The 23667-nt window shown below is 39.9% G+C and overlaps 2 protein-coding genes across 3 annotated transcripts in view; both read left to right on the top strand.

The window, feature by feature from the left end:
- LOC140718786 (cell surface hyaluronidase CEMIP2-like) overlaps positions 1-23667 on the top strand; it is a 108287-nt gene that overhangs the window by 20334 nt on the left and 64286 nt on the right. The window contains exons 4-7 of the mRNA XM_073032936.1: positions 1476-1526; positions 13979-14119; positions 14398-14956; positions 15548-15711. Coding sequence (XP_072889037.1) covers positions 1476-1526; positions 13979-14119; positions 14398-14956; positions 15548-15711 — 915 coding nt within the window. The remainder of the gene's footprint in view (positions 1-1475; positions 1527-13978; positions 14120-14397; positions 14957-15547; positions 15712-23667) is intronic.
- Positions 13102-23667, top strand: part of cemip (cell migration inducing hyaluronidase 1) — a 196534-nt gene continuing 185968 nt past the window's right edge. Inside the window, exon 1 of one of the 2 annotated variants that reach the window (XM_073032937.1) lies at positions 13102-13530. The gene's annotated coding sequence lies outside the window, so the exon portion shown is untranslated. Of the gene's footprint in view, positions 13575-23667 lie in introns of both variants that reach the window. The other variant, XM_073032938.1, reaches the window with a different exon arrangement.

Genomic DNA, 23667 nt, shown 5'->3' with positions numbered 1-23667 from the left:
TGGCTTCACCTTTAAAAGAGCAATCTAGTGCCTAAAGAGTCAAATAAACCTTTGGTTTTCAAATTTACATTCATGACCAGCCATCAATGCCAAATTATCTTTCCACTCAGAAAGAACCTATGTGCTTTATCACTTTAAAAACCTCAAATGACCTCACTGTACCTCTTTCTGTCAACAAAACCCCAATTCCCTAAGTCTAATAGCTCAATATTCCTTCTACTTTCATCATTCCTGGCTTTCTACAGAATCTCAATATCCACACCATGTCCATCAAGGTGAATATCCGTGCTTAAGATGAAAACAGGAGTACCATCAACAACAGAAATTGTAGAAATTTAGTGTACTCGGCATATTAATATGCATCATACAGGTATTAGCAAACAACTTTTGACCCATAAGTAAGGAGATTTTAAGCAGATATCCTAAAGTTTGGTAAAAGTGGCAGGTTTTTAGGAGCACCTTCGTGGAGAAAGAATTGGTGAGATTTATGGAAGAGATTTCCAATTTTAGAATTTAAGCATTTAGAAGCATGATAATTAAAATTGGGAAGCACTGAGACCTTGGAGGTTTGTAAGGCTGAAGCGGTTACAAATAAAAAAGCTAAACCAAGAAGAGATTTGAAACTAGGATGGGAGTTCTAAAAAATGGTTATTTCTTGATTGGGAGCCAATCAGTGAGCACACAGGTGGTGAGTGTACAGGGCAGAGCCCAGTAGCATCAGAGATTTGGATGATTTCAAGCTCCTAAGCTTCGAAAGTGGAAGGCGAAAAATGTGTTGGGAATTGTAAAGTCTGAAGGTGTGAGGCAAGGACAAAGTCAGTCAATATGCCAGAACTGGACATGGACAATATGGTAATGACATGAATTTGTACTGAGAGACTTAACTTCAGTCAGTCATGACACCACAGCTGCAAAAAATTCTGTACTGCCTCATACAGCAGCCAGGGAAAACCCTTATTACTATGATCAGGGAACCAAAAAAGTGGGGGCGTGATTTTAAAAAAAGGTCTTGCTCATTCAGGAGGGAAATCAGCAGACACTTTTCCACACGTTGAAAGTTGTAATTCTTTTCCACAAAAGGCTTTGACTGCTCAGGTTGAATTGAAATTTGTGTACATTTGTTAAGTAAGGATATTAAAGACTGTGCAGCAAAGCTGGATAATTGAGCTGAGAATCTGAATGGCAAACCACAAATAGATATGAGACAACTGAAAACAATGTCTGTCTTAATTTTTTTCCTTATGCCATGACTTAACGCAGCAACATTCATTGCATAGTCAAAGCCTTTGCGCTTGTCATTGCTAATCATACTGTCTGATAAAATACATCTGAAATTGTGAGAAGTTACATGTTCTAATCAATTGTATGCATCCCATTCATTAAATCCATTTGTATATGTTTATTTTTCTAGATGATTTGTCCGAACGCTTCATGCTTTTCCATGTTATGTCTATCCATCTGCTTTGTTTTTACAGTCTTAAAATGGCTGAAAAGGAACAGGACCCACAGAAAGTCCTTTAAACCAGGTAGAGTTCTGTCAAGACCCTAAGTTGGTTCAGACTGTCTTGTACATTAAAAATACCAGATAACTCTAGTGTATAAAAATCATTGGCACTTGTCTGTATGGAACATTTTGGGGTACTGCCAACTCTTCCCATATGTTGCATGTTCCATTCTGTTGTGCTGATGAGAGAGCTTTGAACTGAGTGGGTCAGTGAGCGTTGTGGTACTGTTTATTCTGCATAAGTGGATTTTATGGAACAGATCCTGAATAAACATCACACTAATCTCAAAACATTACCATTCTTAACAGAGACAGTGGTTTAAGTTTTATTGGACATAGTGTTTGTTATATGAATAATAAAATAGGACAAGACATATTACACATTAGTAAGTTCACTTTGAAACAACTGGTGCCAAGCCTCAGAGCTCCTGTTTTGATGAGAGTCACAAGCAAATCATAATCGAGAAAAAATATTCACAATGATAGACATTCTCATGAATTTACTTTTAAAAGAGAAATTTCATCCTTTCGTGAGTTAAGTCTGGGTACATTGATGATTTTCAAAAGGTGAAAGAAAATTAATATAAAACTAATTGAGTTGGAACAAACTGTCTTGGTATTGTGTTTCATGTGAGCTATTAAAAGAAAGTCTTGTGGTATCACTCTTTCTTCACTAAAATCAAAGGAAGGGTAACCAAGTGGTTATTTGTGGGGTTTTTTCCCTTATTTATTTCTCTTGACTCTATATATTGTCTCAACAGTAAAGATAAATCATGTAACACTGCAGTTGTAAACATTCTCACTAGTAATACTGGTTTAGCAACTTTCCACTGTGTTGCTGGTGCTGCCATCTACTGAGCAGAGAAAGAAAGAAACAAAATCTGTTCAGATTGTTTTCAGTTCAAGTTCAGCAGCCTTACATAAAAACAACCGAACGAAAATTAGCCCTAGGCGAACTCTTTACCACTTAGTACTTACTTCTTTTGTCCTTGTTATTTTGGATAATTATGCGTATAAAAAAAGTAAAGATCTTCTGTCCTTTAGGTTTTAAAATAGAAACTCTTTAAGTTATCTTTCATAGGGTCACTTAAGTACACCAACTACAATAACTGGCTATTGAAAGGCAGTGGTAATATCAAGGCTGATGTATTATATCCAGCTCAATGTTAAAACTACAGTTGGATAACAAACAATGTTCTGCTATTAAACTCAAAACTAGATGCAATTATTGATTTATGAATTCATTAATTAGCAGGTTTTTGCTGGTTTTAACTTTGTAATGTTTACAATGATGAGGAATGAACCATCTTTTGTTTTAGTAACTTCTTTGAACTACCTTTCTCCAAAAATAACTACCTATTGGATTATGGAATATGAAAGAAAATTAATTTTGTATGGAAATTTTCTGACCAGAATTTATACAGTGATGGAAACTTACTTTGTATCTGTTCTATTTTAAATATAATCATTTAACTGGAGAATCTACTCCATCCTGTAGCATCTACTGCTACCCCTCTTCACTCTGAATCAAAATGTTGAATTAATGTCCCACTCAGAAAGCCAAGTAAATGATTAAGTTTGGTGCTTCTGCACAGGACTGAGGGGGTGCTGCTTTACTGAAGATGCCACTTAGAGATGAAATATTTAACTGGGGCTCTATATATGTATATATATTCATTGATACACCACTGTGTCACTTAACTTCCGTGAATTCTCCTAACACTTTGTTTATCTTTTTTTACCTCAAAAACAACAAATTTCTTGCTTTACTATTTATGCTAGGTTGTGTGTGGATCAAAGAGAATGGCTGTAAAGCTCTTGGGCATTTTGAAAGAATAAAAGGCTCATAATAAATGCAAGTTTGTTCCTGCCATTGAGTATGTGAGGAGTTTTAATTAAATTATATTACTTAGATGAAATGTTTACATTTTTACTAATTTATAAACATTAGTATTTAATAATTAATATTGATTAAACAATATTTCATCTGAAAAATGTCATCTTAATTGGGACATACAAGCTGATTGAAAATCGTACTAATTATTCATTTGTAAGTTTCTCTTATGGCATCCTATTACTTTATTTGACCTGTGTGTACTCAAAATATTTTATGAATATTCAAAAATAGGAAGACTGTGCTCCTCTGGTTTCCAGAGTTACTAGTTTATCTTCATGGCGATGGTGGCTCTCTAAAGCAAATGAGAATCTCACAGACAAATGCAAAATATACTGTAAGTCTACGCATTTAAAATTTGCAAGGAATAAAGATTATAATAAGATTAAATAATGTTCTCATAACGTTTTTAAACCATCACTTCTGTCTATAACCTTCCTACAGATAGTGTTTGGCTTAAACATTTTATCATCTCCTTTGGGTAGGCATATTTAACCAAGATCATAGACTAGTGCAGCACAGGACAGGCCATTCGGCCCACAATTCTGTGCCGTACCAGCTAAAAAGCAAATCAGAAACACCCAAACACTAATCCCTCCAACCTACACCATGTCCACATCCCTACATCTTCCTATCCAAACATCTCTTAAAAGCCTCTAATGTATTTGCCTCTACCACCATACCACGCAGCACATTCCAGGCATCCACGACTGAATAAAAAAACTTGCCCCTCACATCCCCTTTGAACTTATCCACTCTCACCTTCAATGCATGCCCTCTGGTATTAGACTTTTCAGCCCTGGGAAACAGATACTGTCCGTCCACTCCATCTATGTTTCTCATAATTTTATAAAGCTCGATCAGATCTCCCCTCAGCCTCCAGCACTCCAGAGAAAACAACCCAAGTTTATCCAGGGCCTTGTGATAGTACATGCCCTCTAAACCAGGCATATCTAGTTCTTTAAGGGAAATTTAAAAGTACATACCGGTAGTATGCTGAGTGGTTTGCTTTTCTGTGTTTTTATTCCACTATTCAAGAGCATTTGTATTTTTCTACTTTCTGCAAATGTAATGTAGTTTAACAAACATTAAACAATGTATAAAAGCCAAGGATATTTATGAAACTGATGTGCAGTAGAAATACAGCTCAGGCTGCCTGACTGGGTCCCATATGTGAGGAATATCTGTCAGGTTGAAAATGTTTCAGGCAAACCATAAACTTGCATAAAGTGACTATCAAGCAGGCAGATTACATTAGAAATGAGGATGCTATACTGAAAGAATAATAGAAGGAAGGAAGGACAAACTTGCATTTATAAAACACCTTTCACATCCTCTTGATATTTTAAGACACTAAAACTAATAAAGTTTGCGGGTGTGTGTAATTAGTGGTGTAATGGTTATGTTACTGGACTAATAATTTCAAATTTTGTTGTGGTAATTTTTTATTTGCAAATTATAAGCTGCTTTAGTGGAAGTGACAACAAAGCTATTGCCATTAACTCCAAATTGGCTCACTAATGAACTAATGACTTTACCTGGTCTAGTCTGTATATGAATGCAAGCCCAATCAATGCAAACCACTTAGTTGTATTAGTAGGGACAAAAAATAAATTATGCAACATTCTGAAAATGAGTTTAATTAAAATACAAGTAAGTACTAATTAATGCTTCAAATGATCAATGTTTCACCTTTGAGTATAACACTCCCAAAGCTGGTATTTCTATTAAACATATGAAAATATGTTTTATTTCCTGTGGGTAGATGTATTGGTTATCTGGTTCTATAACTTCAGTAAAGTCAAGAGTACAGAAAATTATTGAGGAAAATGGCTATTGGTTTGATTGAGAATCACAGTGTGGCAATAATTCTCCAGTGAGAGGTGGAAAATCTCTGCTTATAGGAAAACTTCATCATGTAAAATGTAATGTGTTTGAAGTAAGTCAGCAGTTTTATCCAAATCATATAATAATTATATGGCTATCCATGAGCCTTGTGTTAAAGTTGTCCACATTTTTTTCCGGATGGAAATGTCCTCACTTCATCCTAATTTCAGTTCTCCCAGACTACTTATAGAATCCTGACTTGATGCTATTCAGATCAAAGGTCTTGTTCAACTTCACACTGCAAACCTCTTGCTGTAAAAGTTGTTACCCGTGCTTTTGACACCTGTAGTATAGCCTCACTGTGTTTTCCTCAGTGGCTTTCTGTGTTCCTCAATACAGGAACACAACATTATCACTCAATTTTCACTTAACCTATTCCCACCTACTCTCTCCTTATTTTCTTTGTTGTATTCAAAATCCTTACTTGTTTATATATTCTGCAACTGCCGCCTCCCAACCCCCACCCGGCCTTGTTCTGCTCTTCTTGTTCCAGCATGTATTCCTTCACAGGATGTGGGTGTTACTGCTGAGACAATCAGAGGATCTACTCTTGTGCCTTAGGCCTACATAAACAACTGTTTGTAGCTCAAGGACTGGTAGAAAAGATGGGGAAATGGATATGGTGCACTGGCTGCTTGTCTCCTTTCTTTGGTCAGCTGGTAGGTTTCATGCTTCTGTGACATTAATTAACTGTTTTAATTGAGGGGGTACATATTTTAGTTTAAAGGCACAGTTCCTATAGATGCTGCCTGGCCAGCTGTGTTCCACCAGCATTTTGCATGTGCTGCTTGAATTTCCAGCATCTGCAGATTTCCTTGTGTTTTTGCTTGTTTTGACATCTCAGTCTGAATGGAATAGCCATTGCTTGAAACATTAGGGCAATAAATGTTGCTGCTGCCTCAGTCCTCCAGTAACCTCAGTTCAATTCTAACCACCATGTGGAGTTTCCTGACACATCTCCTGTCTTCATCTCCTCACACATCCCAAGGACTTGCTGATTGGTAGGTTAGTTAGATAAGTAAATTAGATTGTGCTGGTGGTAAGATATTCAGACGAGCACTCGATGGACACTGTTGAAAGAGAATAGATTACAGGGAAGTAAAAGGGGGGGTAATAGTTTTGATAGGATTGTGCTGAGAACTGGCATAGTATTGATGGGCTGAATGTCCTATGCCATAACTAATTATATTTCTTTTAGTGGTGATTTGAAAGAAGTGTTTCTTTTTCTTTTTGCTGCTGTGGAGCATCACGGACCTCCATTTCAGACCTGAGCCAGTCCTGGTGTTTACTACTCCTCCATTACAGCTGATTCATTGTTCAATTACCCATAGTGTATCTTCTTTATCATTAGACACCTTCTGGAATGCTGTTTAACTTCACTGTTCGGCTCCACCCTGAACTATGTCATCATTAATTCCAAGTTTTCACCACTGTTGTAAAGTCTCCTGAAAGGCTTTTTCTATCTTAAGTACAATTTATGATATAATTGGGAAGCAGGTGTATGTTAATTGTAAAGTTTCGGCTTCAACTGAAAATTAGCGAATATAAATCTTGTGTGAATTGGAATGTTGTCTGCAATTTCGTATCTCTGTGAAGATCATAATGAATCATTTTGATAGAGAATTCGATTAGGATAATGAGAGAAAGTGTGTGAAAATAAGTGGAGCCATTCGAGTAAAAGAGACAGCAATGAGTCTGTAATTGCTAACATTCTATTAAGAGATTTAGAGAGATGAGTAAAGTGTGTCTTGAGCTTAGAGCTTACAATGTTTTGTACGTTGTCAAATTAAAACATGTCCATAGTTCCATTATAAATTCTCATCCAGAAGTGGTCTACAATGAATATGTTATTTTCAAAACCACCCAGCTTAAAATGTTTGTTCTTTGTAACCTTTGTCCTCCCTGGTGAGATTTGATGATAATTTCTCTTTTCCCTTAAATCATCTAAAGAATAAATGAGATCCAAAAGAATATTAAGGAACACATAAAGAAATTGATGTAAAAATTTAGATCTGGGAGTCAACATCCCCTGATTGAATAGTGAGTGGAACATTAGCTGATCTGATTATGGCCACAAGTGAAACCTGTGGTGGGGGCTGGGTTAAGTTGCTGTTCAATTTCATGTCAGTGCATTGAGATACCCAATGAGACTCCCATCCATCCCCATAAGAAGTTTAAAAGAAAAAGAAACTGTGAGACCTTGAGAAGATAAAGGGATGAAAAGGATGGGAAGCAGAGAGAGAAGCCAAGAGAATTTCATGATATTAAGGGATGTAGAAATTAAAGGAAAATTGAAGCTGGAGGATTGAGACAATTAGAGAGAAATGAAACGTGAGGAATAAGAAAGAGGTGCCACTGAAGGGGCAAAGGAAGATGAAGGGCAGTGGGTGAGTTAAAGAGATTGAGGGATAAGTGTGAACGACTGAGTAGCTGGGAAGGCCAATGGGTAGTGTGAGGGAGATTGATTAAAAAAAAGAGGTGGAGACAATATAAAGGATAGAGTGAAGAATGGAAAGTAGCAGATGAAGAAAAGAGATTGAAAGGAATGTTAAGACTAAATGAAGAAAAAGGGGAGAGTGGGAGAGAAGTAAGGGAATAAGGATGAAGAGAATGAAGGTGAGAGTGAAAATAAGGATATACTGTAAGTAAGCCATTCATCCCATGTGACTGCTTCTATTACAGCTCATCTTTTACTTCAATATCACTTTCATACATTGATCCATACCCCTCAATATTGAAAACTCTTATCAATTTCTGTCAACACATCCTCTGTCTCCACAGCTTTCTTGAATGGAGAATTCCAAAGGTGCTTTCTGCTCTCTTTGAAGAGATTTCTTCTCATCTCAATTGTGACCAGTCGTCCTCTTATTTTGACACTGTGATCCCTGCTAAGGGAAAAGAATTCAATCAATAAGAATCTTGAATGAATCGGTGAGATGACCTTGTACACTCTAGAGTTCAGAAGATTAAAACCAAAAGTGTTTAACACATCCTTGTGGGAAAACTGACCACCTCTGAAATTAATCTGGAAAACTTTGCACTCCTATTACAATGACATCATTTCTTGGGGAAGGAAACCAGACCTGTATCTAACATTTCAGATGCAATCTTGCTACAGCCCTATATAAATGGAGCACAACTTCTTTACACTATTTCCCCAAGAGAATTAGAATACAGGCCAACATACCATTTACCTGTAATTGTAAATCAAAAACTGCAGAATCTGCAAACCTGAAGTAAAAGCAGAGAGTGCTGGAAGCGCTCTGTAGGGCAGGCAGCATCTGTGGAAAGGAAAACAGTGTTAATGTTTCAGATTAAAGATTACTTGATCTGAAACATTAACTGTGTTTTTCCATAGATGCTACCTGACCTATACTGTATATTCCTAGCTCTTCTGCTTTCACACTAATTTTTTGCTCAGCCTGTACATTCACTTTCAAAAATTTCTACCAAAGTGGATACTTTTCCACATTGTATTTCATCTGTGATGTGTTTATCTATTTGCGTAAGCAGTCTACATACCCCAGAATATAACTACTCTGTGTTCCACACCAATCGTATGGCCATCCAGGTTTAGATCAAGAACAAACATATACAGTGGTGCTAGAAAGTTTGTGAGCCCTGTAGAATTTTCTCTATTTCTGCATAAATGTGATCAGATCTTCACGTAAGTCCTAAAACTAGATAAAGAGAACCGAATTAAATAAACAACACAAAAAGTTATACTTGTTCATTTGTTTATTGTGAAACAGATGCAATATTACATGTATTTGTTGGAAAAAAGTATGTGCACATTTATTTTCAGTAACTGTTGGAACCCCCTTGTACAGCAATAACTTCAACCAAACATTTCCGGTAACTATTGTTCACTCCTGCACATCCGCTTGGAGGAATTTTAGGCCATTCCTCCTTACAAAACTGCTTCAACTCTGGGATGTTGGTGGGCTTCCTTGCATTCTCTTCCACAATATTTCTATAGGATTAAACAAAGCACTTTGATTTGACCATTCCAAAACATGAATTTTCTTCTTTTTAAACCATTCTTTCGTTGATTTACCCTTGTCTTTTGGATCATTGTCCTGTTGCATTATCCAACTTCTATTAAGCTTCAGGTGATGGGCTGCTATCTTGGCACTCTCCTATAACATGTCTGGATACATTTTTGAATTCATTGTTTCCTCAACAATTGCAAGCTCTCCAGGCCGTGATGCAGCAAAGCAGCCCCAAACTATGATGCTTCTTCCACAATGCTTCACAGTTGGAATGAGATTTTGGTTTTGGTGTGCAGTGCCTCTTTTCCTCCAAACATAGCAATGCACATTCCTGCCAAAAAAATTCAACTTTTTTCTCTTATATCCACAGATTATTCTCCTGGAAGTGTTGTAGAACATCCAGGTGGTCTTTTGTAAACTTGAGACATGCAGCAATGTTTTTTTGGAGAGCAGTGGTTTCTTCCATGGTGTCCTTCCATGATCACCTTTCTTTTTCAGTGTTCTTCTTTTAGTGGACACATGAACAGAGATTTTAGCAAGTTCTGGAGATTTCTGTAGGTCGTTTGTTGTTACCTTTTTTTTCACCTCCTTTAGCATCGCAAGTTGTGATCTTTGCAGGATGCCCACTCCTAGGGAGAGTAGCAACAGTACTGAGTTTCCTCCATTTGTAGACAATTTTTCTTACTGTGGACTGATGAACACTCAGGTCTTATTTTTGTAGCCTTTTCCACACTGGTGTATCTCTACAATTCTTCTTCTAAGGTCCTCTAAAAGTTGTTTTGATCGCGGCAAGGTGCACATAAACAGATCTTTCTTGAGAAGAGCAGACTCTGTCAGTAACCTGACTATGTTTGTCTTTTTGATAAGGCAGGGCACCTCTACAACCCACTCCTCCAATCTCATCTCATTAACTGGAACACCTGACTCCAAATAGCTTTTGTAGAAGGCATTACCCCAGAGGTTCACATACCTTTTCCAACAAATACATGTAATACTGGATTACTTTTCCTCAATAAACAAATGAATAATGTTTTTTGTGTGATTTATTTAATTGGGTTCTCTTTACCTAGCTTTAGGACTTGTGTGATGATCTGATCACATTTTAGGTCATATTTATCCAGAAATAGAGAAAATTCTACAGAGTTCAAAAACTTTCTAGCACCACTGTATATTATACTTGGTCTCCTCATTAAAATTGGTTAATGGTTGACATAGGCTTAGTGGGCTGAAGGGCCTTTTTCTGTGCTGTTTGTGTTCTGTGCTCCATTAGTTACAACCTTCCAATCTGAAAGTGGACAGAAAACAAGTGCCGTCTGCTCACTAACCAATCCTCATTCCACAGTAGTATATTACCCCAGTACTGCATGCTTTAATTTTCTTTAAATATCTCCTGCACCTTATGGAAGTCCAAATACATCTGAAAATCCAAATTCTTCACAACCACAGGTTCATTCTTAGGCATTTCTGCTAGCTATAGTCTCAAAAAATAAGTTCTAACAGATGTTTCGAATCTAATTTCCTTCCATAAATCCACGTTGATTCTGCTGAATCTTATAATTATTTTCTAAGTGCCCTGCTACCATTTCCATAATAATAGATTCCTGCATTTTCTCTGCCACTGGTGTCAAGCTAACTTGCCTGAAATTTGGAAATGACAACCAATGTATCGAAGATATACACAATCATCTTTTTAACAAACCTTGAAATATACAGTACATCATAAATCACAGGATTTATTGGTTATAAGTTCCCTCAGTACATGTTTCCTTTAGTGTCTTTATGCCTTAAAGAGATATGTGTTTGTTGGAAACTATGTATTCATTCTTTAAAGATCAACTATTGTTTGCCGATTGATATACTTATTGTACTGTAGTTTCTCAATCTATAAGAGCTTTGTACATTTATAGTTGATTTTGCTTAGCATGAAAACCTGGGGTTTCAATGGAACTAATTCACTTTTCATCTTATTATAAAGTTAGTAATGTTGTGATCACTCTTCCTTTTAATCACGTGATTAATTAGCTCTTTCTAATTAGATCAGATTTTTAATGGGCTGTTCCTAAATGATTGCATTACATGGAACTGTATAAAAACATCCTGCATAAATGCAGTGAATACATCCACCCTGTTACTGCTTATCTGGTTTGCATGTTTCGCCATGATTATGGGGTTAACGTTGTAACACTGAGTAAGTTTGAGGAAGATGGTGACAGTTTGCTTGCTGTGTGTGTGCATGTGGGATTGAGTGAGAAGATCAGGGAGGGGAAAAGATGACTGATTCAGGACCAGTGAACTGGAATGAAAGTTAAAGGAAGAGCATATTGGCGTTGGGAGTAGGAATGAAGGGCTGAGGGGTAGTAGTGAGGGCAAATGAAGTAGAATAAATTGTAACAGCATCCCGACACAGCATCTAATGCTGCTGGAACTTGACATAAATACTGTACTGACTTCATGTACTGAAGTTTATACATTCTCCCTGTTAACAAGTGGTTTCAGATTAGTGTTCCTGTGTTGAGGCAGGTTAACTAGCTATGGCAAATTATCCGTATTGGAGGTGAGGAGTGAAGAGGAGAGAAAGTGCTTTGGGGTCAGGGAAACAAGGGAGGCATGGAGGGAGAGACGAGGCAAGGGAGAGAAGAGGGCAGGGGCAATGGCATGAGGGGTTGAGAAGAGGGGTGGGTGGAAAGGGAAAAAAGAACAGCAGGTAGTGTGGCATAGGTGAGGGAGGGGTAGATGAGACGATGAACAAAAGGAAGAAAGAGAAATAGGTAATGGAAAGAACGGGGAAAGACTAAGGGCAAGTTGCAAGTTGAGATGAGGAGAGGAAATTAGATGGGCAAGTGGAGATGAGATGGGAAAGGAATTAAGAGGAATTGAGGTGCGATAGAGAGAAGGGGTGGGGTTAAGGAAAGGTTGAAGGAGCTGAATTGGAGGGTACTGTATACCTAAATGAAGAGTTGAGTGTGGAGAAGGGTATAAGGTGAGTGGACATGAAGTGAATTGGAGGGAGGAGGAAGTATGGGAATGAGGGAGTAAGAAGGGGATGGTTTCGAGATGGAGATGGGGTCAGTGGTGAGGAGGGGATGAGGTGAGTAGGGATATGTATATTGAGCGGATGGGGTGAGCAGTGATATGGGTGTTGAGTATGGGATGGGATGATGTGAAGAAGGATTTGGATGTTGAGGGGATAGGGTGATGAGGGATGTGGGTGTTGAGGAGGGGATGGGGTGATGACGTGAGGAAAGATTTGGGTGTTGAGGGGATAGGGTGACGAAGTGAGGAGGTGAGGAAGGATTTGGGTGTTGAGGGGATGGGGTGATGACGTGAGGAAAGATTTGGGTGTTGAGGGGATAGGGTGACGAAGTGAGGAGGTGATGAGGTGAGGGATGAGGGTGTTGAGTATGGGATGGGATGATGAGGTGAGGAAGGATTTGGTGTTGAGGGGATAGGGTGATGAGGGATGACGGTGTTGAGGAGGGGATGGGGTGATGAAGTGAGGAGGTGATGAGGTGAGGAAGGATTTGGGTGTTGAGGGGATGGGGTGATGACGTGAGGAAAGATTTGGGTGTTGAGGGGATAGGGTGACGAAGTGAGGAAGGATTTGGGTGTTGAGTATGGGATGGGGTGATGAGGTGAGGAAAGATTTGGGTGTTGAGGGGATAGGGTGATGAAGTGATGAGGTGAGGGATGAGGGTGTTGAGTATGGGATGGGATGATGAGGTGAGGAAAGATTTGGGTGTTGAGGGGATAGGGTGACGAAGTGATGAGGTGAGGGATGAGGGTGTTGAGTATGGGATGGGATGATGAGGTGAGGAAGGATTTGGGTGTTGAGGGGATAGGGTGATGAGGGATGTCGGTGTTGAGGAGGGGATGGGGTGATGAGCCGAGGTGGGAAAGGGAGGCGCGCGAGTTCCCCGGAGGCGCGGAATCTTCACGCGCCGTCTCCAAACACCCACTGTCACTGAGAGCAGTGAGAGCCAATGAGCGGCCGGGAGGTGGAGCCACCGTATGTCGCCGGCGCGAGGAGAAGGGCCAGTGAGCGGGTATAAATAGAGCAGCGACTGCCAGCTGCGGGCAATCGGCGGCAGTACGCAGTGGCTGCGGGACGAGAATCACCCACAGCCAGCGTGTGTGTTGCTATTGACACCGGCCCATTATCTGCCAGAGCGATCGTCGATTCCGGCTTCACGGTGGACGGATTAGAGCGACGGACGCCTGGAGAGCGCACTCCGGTTTCACCCGACTTGCTACAGGTGTGCACAGCCCGGCTGGGTGGTTGTTTAGTGGTCGGGAGCAGGTTGGTAAAGCGGGTTCTGCGGGGTGGGAGTGTGGGGCAGACCTGGTGTCACTCTGGGTTGCGCTGAAAGCTACAATACATGCCAAAACAATTCTGATTTCCAGCCGTCTGTGTTTTCTGCTGCCTTCTCTGTTGTGATTCTCAATAAACCAGCCGCCTGGTTCCTCTATAATTATGGATTGTCATTGCAATCTTGCCCCTCATTTGAGGGTCGTAAACAGCTTGGAACTAGGACTAACTCAAAGCATCAGCGGCGGGATGAGCCGGAACCCATCTGTGTACCGCAATCTGTATAGCAGGGCGAAGTTTATACAACAGGTGTGTAACTTTCTTGTTTTCAGCTTTTGAACTATGTATTAACAAACAGCAAACACATGTGATAGTGAATGGGAATTCTCTTTTAGTGGATTGCCCAGATAAAGCCCCATATTTATTACCCTGGAATCCTGGACATCATGAATATAAGAAGGTTAAGATTGGAAGGGGGATGTTCCGAAAACTGGAGTCTTCTGCTTCGCTACATTCCATTACTGTAGAGAATGGGGGTAAGTTTGATTTCCTAAACGATTTCCATACGTGTAAACAATCCCTCCCCCGAAAACGAAACATTGTTTTACTTATCGAGACTCGGTTGTTTTAACACGTCGTCCTGACAGAGTAGACGCTGCATTTAAAATTTGAGAGCGCATGCATTGCTGAATGCACCTGAGATTTCAGCCCGTTTTGGTAATTGGGTTTCTGTTCAAAAAGGTGGTGGGAGGGGGGGGGGGGTCAATGAGCTCTAGTGACCATCGGTGACCGTGCTGTGGACGTTGTTTTGCAGGTAAACTCGTGTTTAAGGATGCGCTGAAATCTCCCATCACTCTGAAAGTCCGCTATATTCTGATAAGGAATGGAGGAGAGCTGCATATCGGATCGGACAAATGTCCCTATAACTCCACCGCCACCATCACTCTCTACGGAAAGTCGACAGATGCATTAAACGTGGGGCATTTTGGTCAGAAGTTCATTGGTGTGGATAAAGGGGGCGTTTTGGAGTTACATGGAAGGAAAAGCTTGTCTTGGACGGCTTTAGCCCGAACCCTCTACCCCAGCGGTTTGCAGTCTGGAGTTTACCGCTTCGACAAGTACTGGGGCAACAGGGGCATTAACATCAGGGTGGTGGACCAAGGCACGGCTAAGGTGCTCGCAGCCCACCGTTTCGACACTCATCTCTGGGGTAATGAGAGCAGGCGGCTGCAGGAGTTCCTGCGTCGCCAACCGAGAGGGCGAGTTGTGGCTATCGCGGTCGGGGATTCGGCCTCCAGGAGATTGACGCTGTCCGCCAGAAATGACATAACCGAACTACTGGGGAGCAAAGAGGCGAGGTATCTGGGCTTCAGGTGAGACACCTCGGACTGGGGGTTCCGGGGCGATTAATTTCTATTTTAAATTCTTTTACTTTCAGCAAGCAGCTGGGCGCGCTCTTGACACTTACTGGCAGTGCAGTTCAAATTCGTCTTCCTGCTTAATTCTGACCCGGTAGGGTAGACTTTGCGTCCGTTCATTTGGAGCCGCAGCGTTAACTCAAAGCAATTTCTGTAAGATTAACGTGTGCCTGCGTTTATAAACTAGGTCACAAGATGGAGGATGCCAGAGAATGCGTACCCTATCTCCCCACCTATAGTCTGAAACATTTTTCGACTTAAAAGATATCGCTTGTCTTGTCAGTTGGGTGGGATTTTCATTTTGCAAGACTTCAGATAACTATATTTGGATTAACGTGAAGGATGCGAGTTTACTAAAGCGTATGTTTAATCAGTGCAAAATGTACCACCATGGACAGCTCCCCAAGTCCTTGGCCAGGTTGCTTGAAAATGCCTTTAAGTATTCCAAATTATGTATATATTTAAGTTTTATGCATGTGCTTCTAAGTCACAGTGGAAGGTGGTTTCATTATGATCTTTGCCAATCTAGATATTGATTTACTTTAGACAACCATGGGCTGCTGTTGGAGTTATTGGTGAATCATCAGCTGTGGAAGATAAACAACTATATCAACCTAATGGGTCAACTGATAGGGCTGTAGCTAGAAGAGCATTTCAGACATATGATGGGATCCATTTCACAGTTACTGCCTTCAGTGAATGGGTGAGAGGTGAGTCTAATCAGTTTTATGTTTTTGTTTTGAGATCTACATTGTTAATGTCACCACTCTCTGCTACAACTCCAAACACATTGAAGGAGGTGTTTCCGATTCTCCGTTTCTAACTATTTTCCCTTCACTGATTAAGTAAACAAAATCTTGCATTTGTAGAGTACATGTAAACAAGTGAGAAATGTGATCAGAATATATATTTTTAAGTGACTAAAATACTGAAAGGAAAGGGAAAGATGGAGTATAGGATAAAGCCATTCAGAGCTTTTATAGACATTTAAAGATAAACAGTGAGTTTGGGATTATTAATAATGGGAATTGGCATATGAATTTCAAAGGTATTTTGCAATGGTCTTCACTGAAGGATACAAGTGAAATCTCAAATCACTTTAGTTTCCTTCCTTCATCCCAAAAATGTGCCGATTGTTTGTTTAATGGGTTGTTGTAACTTGCCTCAAGGGAAGGTGAATGGGAGGGAGCACTTGGTGAGAATGTGGGGAGATTATTGAATAATTGTATTAATACAGAATCAGTATATAAACGTGGGGTTGATTGTCAGTATGGAATCAGTGGGCTGATGGTTCCTGTATATTTGGCTACATTCAAAAAGTAGGGAGATTACATTTCAGTTACACAGGGCAACGGTGAAACTACATTTGGGGTATTGTGTATGGTATTGGCTTCACTTATTTAAGGATAAATATCTGTTGAAAGCAATTCATGAACATTTATTGGAGGGATACCTAGAAATGGTGGGTTGTCTTACGAGAAAAGCTTGACAGCCAAAGCTTGAATCTGCTGGAGTGTAGAAGAGTGAGAGTAAACACCAAAGAAACATAAAATGACAGGGTGAGTGTGGAGAGGGTATTTTCTCTTATGGGAGAACTCAGAGCTGAGGATCAACTGATATGGTTGTAGCTAGAAGAGACTTTTTAAAATGTAAACAGAAAGTAACATTTTACTCTGAGAATCTTTGGAACATTGCTCTTATCATTTTGAGGAAAGGAGTCTAAATGTATTTAAGTTGGATTCACAGTAAGCAAAGGGTTACTTGCTTGTCATCATCTAAAATTCTATAAAAGTCCACAATTGGTTCCCCTAAATGGAAGGTAACAATGCCATTTCAACACACTTTTTAAAAAAAATGCCTGAGTCAGCATGAGTTTGTGATGGAAATATATTGATGGATGTAATTTTTGAGATTATATGCAGTAAGAAAGATGAAGAACTGGTGGATGTGGTGCATTTGGATTTTCAGAAGGCTCTGACAATGTACACAAGAAGCTGGTAAAATTGGGGGAATGTACTGGCGTGGATTGAGTTGGGCAATTGATAAAACCCAGCTGGCTAACATTAGATTGGCAGATTGTGACTAGTGGTTCACCAGAGGGACTACATTGGGGATGCCAACTATTCACCATCTATAATAATGATTTGGCTGAAGTGAAAAACGTAATATTTACAAATTGACAGGTGGAAAATTTAAATGGAAATGTGTGTAGTCATGAAGATACTAAGAGGCTTAATGGAAACAAAATCAAGCTGATTGAGTTAGCATAAATGTGGCAGATGGAGCACAACATGGGAAAAAATATGAGGGCCATTCACTAGCAGAAAAATCAGAAATACTGAGCTTTGAAATTAGAAAATTAGAATGCTGGAAACACCAAGCAGGCCAGGAATCAAAGAAAAATTGAATTAACATTTTGTAGCAAGGACATAATTAGGAGACTGAGAAATGTTGCTGTTCCAAGGCCCTGATTCCTTTGTCTATAAGTTACAGAATGCTAACATGAAATTGCAGCAGTATTTAGGAAGGCAAATCTATGTTTTTATTTGCAAGGGGATTTGAATTTTAGAGTAGAAGATACTTCTCCACAACATAGAACTTGGTGAGACAGAACCTGGAGTTCTGTGTACAATCTTAGTTACCTTGTTTAAAGGATATATAGTAGCTGCTAGATGTTCAAAGGGACTGCTAGAGAGGCGATGCAGTGAAGATTCAACAGACTGTTTCCTTGTACGATGAACCTGATGTGAGGCTAGCATAGCTAACCCTCATTTCTGGACATCTTCGAAGCTTACAAAATTTGGAGATGAGAATATATCCGTTGGTTTAGGGAACACAGTCTCAGAATAGGAAGCAAGTAATTTAAAAACGAAATGCGAAATTTCTTAACTTAGAGAGTGCTGAGTCTTTGGAATTCCATGCCCCTAGAAGACTCTGGTGATTTCAAAACAAATATTACACCATTTGAGGGATAGGTCAGGAAAATGGTGTTTTAAAATAGACTGTCAACCATGATCTTGTTGAATGAAAGAGCAGGCTTAAGGAATGGGATTATTTATAAATACTCCAGGTAAAAACAGGAGTAAATCATTCAAGTCATTGGAAGGGAGGAGGGCTCCAGTGTGATATTTAACAAATCCAAAAAGAAATGAAAGAACAATGGCTCAGGAAGGGGAGAATAGTATGGACTCTGGAAAGCCATCTTACAGGAGAAGCGGCAATTCCAGACTAAATGTGAATCAATGAAGGATGCTTGACAATTGTGGCTGGGCTTGAATGCTATCGCCTCTTATGAAGTTAAATCAAGCAACATAGGAAACAACAGGGCTTCACTTCCAGATGAGCTCAATGGCTTTCATGCTTGCTTTGACCGTCAAAACATGCAGGAGCCATCACTAACTCCTACAGCCCCCGATGATCCTGTGATTTCAGTGTCTGAGGATGACATGCGAGCAGCCTTCAGGAGAGTGAACCCAAAAAAAAAGCATCCAGCTCAGGTGGAGTACCTGGCCAGGTAGTAAACACCTGCACTGAGATTTTAACTGCTGGCTTTGACAGTCTGAGGAACCCACCTGCTTTGATTATACCGTGCCTCAGAAGAATGTGGTCACCTGCTTCAATGACCATCATCCAGCAGCATTTGCATCCACAGTGATGAAAGGTTTTGAGAGGCTGATGATGAAACATATTGACTCCTGTCTGAGAAGATCCGCTCCAATTTGCCTTTCAGCACGACAGATCCACAGCAGATGCCATCCCATTGCCTCTTCATTCAACTCTGGCACACCTGGACAGCAAAGATGCAAACATCAGGATGCTCTTTATCGACTACAGCTCGGCATCCAATACTATCATCCCCTCAAAGTACATTTAGTATCAAAGTAGATCAGAGATTCATCTTCTTACAAGCGGCCACAGAACAAGAAACCCAAAAGAACCCATTTTAAAAAATAACCAACAAATACCCAATGTGGAGGGGGAGAGGGGAAGAGGAAGAGAGAAAAAACAAATTGGGCAAATAATAAAAGTAAGCAAATAGCATTTAGAACAAAAGTGAGTCCTCAGACGTGGAGACCAGAACAGGCCCACCTGAAGAGCACTGCGCTGATCAGTAAGCTTCAGACCTTGGCCTCAATACATCCTTGTGCAACTGGATCCTTGATTTCCTCACTTGCAGACCCCAGTCAGTTTGGATTGACAACATCTCCACAACCTCCATTAGCACAGATGCACCACAAGGCCGTGTGCTTAGCTCCCTGCTGTACTCATTTTACATTTATGACTCTGTGGCTAAGCACAGCTCGAATGCCATACTCAAGTTTGGTGATGACACCACTGTTGTAGGTTGAATCAAAAGAGGTGATGAATCAGCATATGGGAGGGAGGCTGAAAACCTTGCTGAGTGATGCCTCAACAATAACTTCTTACTCAATATCAACAAGACCAAGGAGCTGATTGTTTTTTACTTAAGGAGAAGGAAACCAGAGGTCCATGGGCCAGTCCTCATCGGAGGATCAGTGGTGGATAGAGCTACTATAAATCCCTCACTGTTAGCATTGCAGATGTAAATACAATTACAGAGAATGTAAATACAATTATGAAGAAAGCACAAGAGCACCTCTACTTCTTTAGGAGATTGTAACGATTTGGCATGACAAACTTTGACAAACTTCAATAGATGTGTGGTGAAGAGTATATTGTCTGGCTGCATCACAGCCTGTATGGAAACACTAATGCCCTTGAACAGAAAATCTTACAAAAAGTAGTGGATGTGGCCCAGTCCATCATGGGTAAAGCCTTCCCCACCATTGAGCACATCTACGGATGAGTGAAATACAGAGGGATCTAAGCATTCACGAATCATTAAAAATTAGTAAGCAGGTGCAAAAATAATCAGGAGGAAGTGATATATTGTCCTTTATTTCAAAAAGGTTGACACTTAGAAATGCTGGAAGAACTCAGCAGGTAAGGCAGCATGTACAGAGGAGAATGCACAGTCGGCAAGTTGGGCCGAGACCTGGGGCCGGCATCTTTAGAATTTGAAATGTTGACTATTTATTCATTTCCATAGATGCTGCCTGACCTGCATTTTTGTATTTGTTGCTCTGGGTTTCCAGCATCTGCAGAATATTTTGTGTTTAGAAATAGGTTAGCTTTTTTTGCTATTGTACAGAGTGTTGGTGAGGCCATTTCAAGAGAACTGCAGTTTCTGTGCTCTTGCCTAAGAAAGGATATAGTGACATTGAAGACAGTCCCCAAAAAAAGAGTCACAGGTTAATTCCTGGGGTGAGAGTGTTTTCCTTTCAAGACTATACAGGTTGGTTCTGTGTTCTTTAGAATTTAGAATAACAGAGAGTGATCTTATTGAATCATACTGTAGATCCTAAGGCTCGTGGCATGGAAAGTATCAATGTTTTCATGAGTAGGAGAATGCCAAATAGAGGGACAGAGCTTCAAAGTTAAAGGCTGATCTTTGAAAACTGATGTACATGGACACTTCATGTAGAAGATATTCAGTGGTATTCAGTACGTTGTCCATAGAGTCTTAAACTCAAAAGAAGATTTTAAGCCCTGTCCGGATTGAGCAAAATGCAGCTTCATGCGGGCCAGATCAGTCGGACGCGTGCGAACGCAGCTTTCGTTGCCTCCGTTTTTTCAGCCTGCTCTCATGTGTCTCAGTCTCTGCTATAACTACAAAGTGTTTCACTTTACAAATTCCGTTTCTTATGAAGAAGACTGCCGAATAAACACTAAAAACTCTGAAAACCTGGTACCTGAATAAACTCAGCAATAGCCATATCATACGCTTCGATTACTGGGGCCAGCTTTAATAGTAATTAGATATTATCTCGCGGGCCAAAGATAATTCCACCGCGAGCCAGATTTGGCCCGCGGGCCTTGAGTTTGACATATATGATCTACGGGTATCCCCACTATAGGAGGTTACAGTGTATCCACCTACTCTTCAAGGACTAGCTTACTTCCCTGTCTAGTCTCTTTGGTTACTTCCAGCCAATGAAGTAGCTTATCACAGTTCATTTTATTTTCAATGATACACATTTAAATTTAGACAAATAATTCTAAAACACATTTAACACTTACAGAGGATTTCTGATTGATAAAGTATTTCTGAATTACGATAGATCTACAAACTACAAGAGATTTCCAAACATAGGTGCAATTCTAATCAACTAAAAGAACATACAGTAGTCTTCTGTCACAGAACCAAAGGCTGAGGAATGAATTCTAGTTCTTCTTTCCATCGCACCATCTTACTATCATTGCCTTTGTCATTCCTAACATTCCCCAGTGCTTTATAATATTTACACTGTTTAGCTAAGTGTTGATGTTATTTGCATGTGATGTTTTCAGATATCTTTGCTGTAACAAAGGAATTCACATAGATGTTTTGATAGCTTCTGGGAAAAGAGATATCAGACATCCAAAATTAATGTTGCAACACCTGATTCTCTGAGTACACAAGTATCACAACTATTGATTGATTGTACCTATTGACCATGTTTGACGTCCTAAATGACGAAATATGCCTGGTCTGGAACATTCCTTGATCTCTTTCACAAAGGTGCAAATAATTTAGCTGTAGTTGCCTGGTTTGATGTATGCCAATTAAGTTAACCCCATTGTTTTACTGTAGCTGATGCAGACGAGACAATTGCAAACATGGCCACTTCATTTTGCAAAGCACATATTTTGGTAGCCAGCCTCCCACCATGAGTCATCAGCCTGTGCTCTAAAAATTGCTCTTTTAACTTCAGACTGAGTATTGCTGGCAATTTACATTAAGAAGTGAAAACTAGTTCTTGTTTACAATCAGAAGCTGAGCAAGGAATATTTGTTAGAAGTTTAACTCTGTTATAAACAAGTCTGATCCTTTGAAAAGGTTATGCTGCTGTGCTAGAAAGCCGAGGTTTGCAATAAATCTCTCGGCCCTAGAAAGTGAATATCCATCACAGAAGAAGGCGAATCTCTGGTATTCTTTTCCCAGAGAGTCATAGCGGCTAATTCATTTAGGTACTTAAATGAAGAGATCAGTTTTTGAAATATTGAGGTTTATGGCAATCTGACACCGAGTTGAGTCTTGAGGTAGACTGGCTATGATTATAATGAATTCTGTGGTGTGGCAGGCTTGAGGAATAAGATGACCTATTCCTGCTCCTATTTTATTATGTCTTGTGACATCCAGTCATTTTGGACAGCATAACAAAAAACTAGATTTTTTTTAGATGGTGAAGAATTGGGCAGTGTCAGTGTTTAAAGGGATCTAGGTGTGCTTGTACACAAGTTGCCAAAGGTCAACATACAGCTGTAGCAAGTGCTTGGGAAGTAAATATTATTTTAGTCTATTTTAGTCAAATGTCACTCTGCTATTTAAGAAGTGGGCAAGGAAGCAAAAAGGAAATTATAGACCTGTTAGCTTGACATCGGTGATTGGGAAGTTGTTGGAGTCAATTGTCAAGGATGAGGTTATGGAGTACCTGGAGGCATATGACAAGATAGGCAGAACTCAGCATGGTTTCCTTAAAGGAAAATCCTGCCTGACAAACCTAGTGCAATTTTTTGAGGAAGTTACAAGTAGGCTAGACAAGGGAGATGCAATGGATGTTGTGTATTTGGATTTTCAGAAGGCCTTTGACAAGGTGCCGCACATGAGGCTGCTAAACAAGATAAGAGCCCATGGAATTATGGGAAAGTTACATACGTGGATAGAGCTTTGGCTGATTGGCAGGAAACAGAGAGTGGGAATAAAGGGATCCCATTCTGGTTGGCTGCTAGTTACCAGTGGTGTTCCACAGGGGTCTGTGTTGGGGCTGATTCTTTTTACATTGTATATCAACAATTTGGATTATGGAATAGATGGCTTTGTGGCTAAGTTTGCTGATGATACAAAGATAGGGGCCAGTAGTGCTGAGGAAACAGAGAGTCTGCAGAGAGACTTGAATAGATTGGGGGAATAGGCAAAGAAGTGGCAAATGAATTACAATGTCGGCAAGTGTACGGTCATGCACTTTGGTAGAAGAAATAAACGGGCAGACTATTATTTAAATGGGGAGAGAATTCAAAGTTCTGAAATGCAACGGGACTTGGGAGTCCTCGTGCAGAATACCCTTAAGGGTAACCTTCAGGTTGAGTTGGTGGTGAAGAAGGTGAATGCAATGTTGGCATTCATTTCTAGAGGAATAGAGTATAGGAGCAGGGATGTGATGTTGAGGCTCTTTAAGGCACTGGTAAGACCTCACTTGGAATACTGTGTGCAGTTTTGGGCTCCTTATTTAAGAAAGGATGTGCTGACATTGGAGAGGGTTCAGAGAAGATTCACTAGAATGATTCCGGGAATGAGAGGGTTAACATATGAGGAACGTTTGATCGCTCTTGCTTGGACTGTACTCTTTGGAGTTTAGAAGAATGATAGATAGATAGATAGATAGATAGATACTTTATTCATCCCCATGGGGAAATTCAACTTTTTTCCAATGTCCCATACACTTGTTGTAGCAAAACTAATTACATACAATACTTAACTCAGTAAAAAAAAAATATGATATGCATCTAAATCACCATCTCAAAAAGCATTAATAATAGCTTTAAAAAGTTCTTAAGTCCTGGCGGTAGAATTGTAAAGCCTAATGGCATTGGGGAGTATTGAC

This window comes from Hemitrygon akajei, chromosome 30 (assembly GCF_048418815.1).
Source record: "Hemitrygon akajei chromosome 30, sHemAka1.3, whole genome shotgun sequence".
NCBI lineage: Eukaryota > Metazoa > Chordata > Chondrichthyes > Myliobatiformes > Dasyatidae > Hemitrygon > Hemitrygon akajei.
Note: the sequence above shows the minus strand (reverse complement) of the source record. Positions and strands in the feature narration are given on the sequence as shown.